Raw genomic sequence first — 6192 nt, 5'->3', positions numbered from 1 at the left:
TGCCTGTGGCTGCACCGACTGGCCGCGAGCCGCCCGACGGTCGGCCACCCCCCGCGACATCAGGATCTTTGGGTGGGGGGTTGGAAGGGCCAGCGCCAGGCGCCACCCGCTTGCCACCGCGTTTGGGCAACACCTCCCTTTCCACCTTGATTTGGTAGCCTTCATGATTAAACCAAACTTCCACAAACCCATTCAGTTTCTCCGGAGCTTTACACGCAATCTTCATCCTCACTGGCCCCATCCTGATGAGGGACAACTCATCCACCACAATGGGTCGACCAAGCATCCGGAACCCTTTCTTGATGCGGTCCTCACACATGTGTTTCTTAGGGATGCCCTGCAGCCGCACACTGGTTTCGGGCATGACCATCGGAGGCACCTCCTCGTGCAAGATATCACGCACAGTGGCAGTAATGTCATTGATAAACAAGAAAAGTTTCCCAGTCGACTTCGCCATGTGTAACAGATCCGCAGAAGGGAAGACCACCACGAAATCGTTGTCACCAACCTGAGTCACTTGCCAATCCCAGTCCCCGGTCACCATGTGTTGCAGCTCTTGCTTGAGGATGCGCAGATTGAGCCTCCCAGGCTCAGCTGCAAGAATGGCCGCGTTCTCGATCCGCACATCCACTGGCAGTTCGGCTTCGTCTTCGTCGTCAAACTCCAGGCAAAAGAAACCCTCACCGGAGATCACACTGCCCATAATTTGCAGCTGCAGCTGACGGCCGCGCGTCGGACAGTGGGCAGAAGCGTGGCCCTCTTCTTTGCACAGCACGTAGAAGGGCTTAAACTTGCACTTGCACTTGGACTTGGACAGCACGCAGAGTTAGTGCTCTTAGCAAAGATTTGTCTCAAAAGGCGGTGGTTTTTTCTCATCTTAGGAAATTATAAAGCTAAATACACAAAACGAGATGCACTGTCACTGTTACACGACTGACTGACGTATAGCCGGCAGGTCCGCTCTGAATCCATGGATTCATTCACAGCCAGCTATCCGGGAGTCCGATGTTCTGGAACCTAAAGGACGAGCCCTTGCCCCCCTTGCCGGCCGCGATCTCCGGCCCGTCGCCATCGATCTCCTCCTCGTCGCCTTCGGAGGACAGCATGAGCAGCGGCCCCCGCGCCGGCGCCGGTGGCGGGGGCAGGGCGAGGACGCCCTCATCCCACGTGAGGAAGTGCAGCGTGATGGGGCGGAGCGCGTGGCGGTGCAGCGAAAGCTTCTGGCTCAGCGACACGGTGTCGTAGCACCTGACGTCGCCGGCGGTGGAGACCATCCACGGCAGCACCTTCTCCCCTCCCACCCTCGACACCACCAGCAGCCTGCCCGCCCGCCTCGCCGCCCGGTGCAGCTCGAGCAGCCCGGACCGCGTGGACGCCACGCCGGGCGTGCTCTCGTCCGCCACCGACGACACGTAGATGAAGCCTTCCTCGGTCCGGCTGATGGCGAAACCGAGCCTGGTGTCCCCCTGCCGCAGCGCGATCTCCACCGCCATCTCGCCGCCGGGGCCCGACGGCGCGTACCATAGCCGCACCGCGCGCACCACGCCGATGTCCACGCCGTGGTAGTCCTCGAACCCGTACAGGCTGACGTTGGACATGTTGGCCAGGTCGGACAGGGAGCCCATGTTCACCGTGGACACCGCCGTCTCGCCGGAGATCTTGGTGAGCAGCGCCTCCGTCTGGACGCTGGCGAGCTCGACGGGGACGCCGGAGGCGCGGGACGAGGCGAGCCAGGCGTCGGCGCGGGCGAGGGTGTCGTCCAGCGTGTTGTAGCGGGTGTGGGTGCCGTCCGTGGCCTTGGGGAGCAGCAGCAGCGAGAGGAATCGGCTCGATTCCGGCACCGGCAGCAGCTCCTTCATCTTCTTCTCCCACGGGAACGTCTCGTACGCCGGCGCGATCTTCCAGTTCCGCAGCGCCGCCAGCATCTTGTCGTTCTTGGAACCTTCAGTTCACGTCATCAAATCTTTCCAAAGTTAATTTAAGTTGCACCGCAATTTACTTTCATCTCATGTGCGAATGTTTCACCAAAAGTTAATCCGATCCAAACGCTCAACTATTGAACAGCGTAAATGTGACAGAAGAATGTGAGGTGACAGATAAAACCAGCTGCCCAAATGGACCCAGATTTGAACAAGTATTGTGGTATTTATTTAACAAACAATCAGTAGTTTACTGGAGCAGATGCAATGTTGGTATTTGGTTCTCTGGCCTTCACAAGTGATCTGTCAAGCTGCCATATGCTTGCAAGTGGCATTTTAATTTGAATTCTGAGCTGCAAACGTTGCAGCAAGCATGGAAGATCGTGACGACGTGTTGGAGATCTGCGAGGATTCGTAAACAAAATCATGTTGACACAAATATAATTGTGTTGGGCTAGGGACCCTTTCGTCATGTCCCCCCGGCCTCACTGGCTTTGGAGGGGCAGCAAGAACTTGAGTGGTCTCTTAAGTTGCAACTTTTTGCGAGAGCTATACACAAGGAAGGAGTTTGGTTTCTGACAACGTCTTGTGATTGCCATGCCCATTTCTTGGCTCCTCGTTTGGAAGCGGAGAAGGAGCTGTTGCCTAATGTTCACTGGAAATTACTATGATAAAAATTCGTAGCCACGTTGGAAAGACGAAATTTCGTAATTTTTTTAAAAAAGAACTAGGCCAGTGAAACATACACAAAAATCAGGAGAGTCCTGAAATCAGCCTATACTTTCAGGTCAGGGCCAGGAAAAACCGTCGAAAATTTCAATGAGAACAAAATGGTTTTATGCATTTCCCCCGCAAAAAAAAGAAAGAAAGTCGGTGCCTTCGGCTACGCCCCGCTTAAATTGGAGCAAACGTAAGTGATCTCACGAGCAATGCATACATTGGCACGTTCTGATGCAGAGGCCGGGAAGCTGTGCACATTTTTACCCGGATGCGCGCTGTGCAAAAAGCAGAGCAAAATGGACAATGGAAGGGAGACGGCTCGTTTCACCTTCAGCGTCGAGCTCGACGCTCTCGCGGCTGGACCGATCGCCGACGTCGTCGCCTCGGGTGACACGCCTCCCCGACGACGTCCGCCCGCTGCCCGAGCCAGACCCCCTGGACGCGGACGGGCTGAGCTCCGGCTCCTCCCCGGCCGCCTGGGCCGGGGAGTCGCCGCGCTTGAAGGCCGACTTGAGCAGCTTCTGCATCTTGCCGCCGTTGTTCCTGCCGGTCGGCGCCGGCGAGAGGGCGGCGTCGCTGGGCATGGCTCCTCCCGGCGGTGGCGCGCGATGGAAGATGGGGCAGCGCTACGTCTGGTACAGAGCTACCGGCGCGGTATGGGATCACGGGGTTGGTTCCATGCGCGCACGACTTAACATCCCTTCGTCGCGGTACCATTGGCCGCCGCAGCCAGCAACTGGCCATTTTTGTATGCTGGGAGGAGGAGCCTCCGTCGCAGAAACCGAAACCAGAGCCCCGGACATGCCAGGGGAAAATCCAAATGAATTCTCCGGCAAGGCGTCATTGGTTCACCAGGATTTTCTTATTTGATTTGTAGGGTTTGAGATCTGGTTATTTTTTCCCGTGGTCCGCTATGCACGCAGTTGATTGATTTTAAAAGGAAAAATGTTCGGTGAACCACTAACCTCTTCAGAAAAGTTCCTATGTCTCATTAGTTTTTCTGTTGTTATATATGTGGTGTATCAAACATACTGTCCTTTTGATTTCAAGTAGTTTTGAATCCACACAGATCAACAGAGCATACTGCTGCCATCCTGCATTTTCTGAATTCATGCGAATCAAAGAGGTTGTGACATGTGGCTTTGGAGCGTCGAATATTTTCAACCGGCAAATCATTCTCACCTCTCCGAAAACAGAGAAAATTTTGTTTGCGTTTTCAATTTTTTTATTTGATGCACTGTAAAATTATCGGCTCCTTTTTTTGTTGTCAGTGCTGACATTTTCTTACATTCGAATCTATAGGATTAACTAGATCCTTGTTTGATGCACTAATATAATTTGAAACTCCTCCTGTTGGGTCAAATGCTGACATATGTTCGAATCTAGGGGATTAAATACATCTTTGACATGATGCCCTTAACAAGGATTATTTTGTGTATTCCATCTAACTACTCTTGAAAGTCAAAAATCAGGAAGAAGAATAACACGTTGACCAGGAGGATGCAAGCTAAGCCATGGTGCAATGCATCTGGAAACTACAATAATTAAGATGATGCATATAACATAATTTATTTCTTTGTTGGCAGAAAATAATTCAGATGCTGCAGTAACCGGAAATATCGACAGGTAATTTGCTAAAAAATAGTCATATAAAATCTCAGACCCAAATGCAAGGGTGTAAAATCACTAAAATTCAAATGGAGTTAATACAATATAAACCAGATTTAAACAAATTTCAGAACCCACGCTCAATTCAAATCAAATTTCAATTTTAATTTATTTGCCTGGTTACAGGGGTTATTGGCTTATTGCCAGCGTGGAAAGCAGAACCGGTTACTCCCCAAATTTTCCTGCTGAATGTTTTCCTAGTAATCGTTTCTGTTTCTGTAAAAGGGCTATTTTCTCAATGCGTCAAGTGTTTTCCAAACGGTGGTAACCAGTAGTAATACGATCATATCGTGACTAATTATAAAGTACTTATTTCAAGAAAATAATACAGTGTCAGTAACGAGAAATCTCAGTTTCAGGAGGGACCAGCACAGCTAACATGTTTTTGTAATGCTGATATTAGAGAAACGATGAATTCTGGCGCCAGAATTCTGCACAGCTAAGCTACCTTGAGATCTCCAAACAAAGAACTTTGCTTTGGTATTCAAGGCCAAGAAAACTTTCTTTGACCTCCCTGATTGTGCCCAAAAACATTTCCTTGGTTTGCGTGTATCGCTTCGGTATCAAGTTTGCATTGCACAAAGAAAAGCAAAAAAATCCTCCGGCTATCTGGTTTGGCAAGCTGAATCATCTCTGATCTCAGTCATTTTGCACCACAGATGTTTCATTTGCATAGTGAAAACAAAGAGAGGAGAAACTAAAGCAAAGTAGAGGGAAGTGGACAACCAAATGAATTACCTTTAGTCGGACTCGTAGGCGATCCGTTCTTCAGCTTCGGCACGCTCTTCGATCGCTTCAGCTTCCAATCCATGCCGACCTGGATTCAACTTCTGGGAGAAGAATCTGAACTAGGGCTCCTGTGTCCCCTCTTATGAGTGAGCAGCCATTTTTAGCTATGATCCTATAGATAATCACAAAAGGGTTTTGTAACAACAGACATGCCTTTTGGGTTGTAGAAGCCTCCCCTCAACTGATGAAATTGCTCTGGCAGTTCCTTAGTCTGTTGAAGTATTGGTGCATCTGATTTTACCAAGAATGAAAGGCGCCACAAAGTGCCAGTTTTTCTTGTTCCAGTGCTGATCTTATTCCTAGAAGCTGCCAAGAGCAAAGTGTCATTTCTTCCAATGCAATTGGCTTGTCTTTTCCTAAAGCTTGGAGCTTCTATGGTGTTCCATTTCCCGACATAATGTCGCTGTAAGATGGTGATTCAATAAAAATATGTTATGCAAAATTTGTTATTTCGCAATCATGCAAGAACAATGATGGAGACAGGATGGTGCACAAAACTGTTCCACACTATAGCAGGCCTAGATTTGAACTTCTCAAACTTCAAAAGCTGCAATGCAGACTATTGGTTAGGTCCATACTTCCATGATCTAATTGCTTTAGAGTTGTAGTTTACAGTCTGTTCCTCCAAACATGAAATTTACCAGGTAAGGCTATCTGATGTAGGAGTGTTCAACCGGCACAGAGAAATTTACATACTTAGCAAACAGAGATATAATTATTTCAAAAGGAGGTCTTCATTTCGCTTGTGTAAAAATTGGACGTCTAGTTTTGAAGCTTTTGAAACAACACAGCTGCAGTCACTGTGGATTTGGAACAGACAATCCACACCGTCCATGAATACAGCTAATTTCAAGTGTTGCTCCAACCAGTGATACGATACTGATAATACCAATATGTTACGAACAGTATCACCGGTATCTGCGTTTGATATTGGAAACGTATGGCAGATGGGAGTGAATATTGCAATGCTGTATCAAGCAGTCTCATTGGCCTTAGGGAATTGGAAGTGTTGAATTGTTCTGCACTCCTCAAGGAAACACACCTAAAAAAATGAGGAACCAGTGTCCGGTGCCGAGTGTAATACTATATTCGATTG

General features: G+C 49.1%; 1 protein-coding gene across 2 annotated transcripts; it reads right to left on the bottom strand.

Annotated features, from left to right (window-relative positions):
- Positions 1–838: 838 nt before the first annotated feature.
- Positions 839–5338, bottom strand: LOC119308746. 2 transcript variants are annotated; one of them, XM_037584887.1, is made up of 2 exons: positions 5046–5338; positions 839–1942 (listed from the first exon to the last, which is right to left on the bottom strand). In XM_037584887.1, exons 1-2 carry the CDS (start codon positions 5116–5118, stop codon positions 981–983), a joined length of 1035 nt encoding a protein of 344 aa, XP_037440784.1. In that variant the 5' UTR covers positions 5119–5338; the 3' UTR covers positions 839–980. The 2 variants fall into 2 exon arrangements, with proteins under 2 accessions (XP_037440784.1, XP_037440783.1); XM_037584886.1 differs by lacking the exon at positions 5046–5338 and adding an exon at positions 2968–3692.
- Between the last annotated feature and the right edge of the window lie 854 nt (positions 5339–6192).

The sequence above is a fragment of the Triticum dicoccoides genome, chromosome 5B (genome assembly GCF_002162155.2).
Source record: "Triticum dicoccoides isolate Atlit2015 ecotype Zavitan chromosome 5B, WEW_v2.0, whole genome shotgun sequence".
Classification (NCBI taxonomy): domain Eukaryota; kingdom Viridiplantae; phylum Streptophyta; class Magnoliopsida; order Poales; family Poaceae; genus Triticum; species Triticum dicoccoides.
Note: the sequence above shows the minus strand (reverse complement) of the source record. Positions and strands in the feature narration are given on the sequence as shown.

What these genes read in the sequence shown, in the direction of transcription:
- LOC119308746 (XM_037584886.1), bottom strand. Translation starts at nt 3,223, where the DNA reads ATGCCCAGCGACGCCGCCCTCTCGCCGGCGCCGACCGGCAGGAACAAC. An exon ending in CGTCGAGCTCGACGCTGAAG is followed by an intron (nt 1,943 to 2,967) that starts GTGAAACGAGCC and finishes CGTGAACTGAAG; the next exon opens with GTTCCAAGAACGACAAGATG.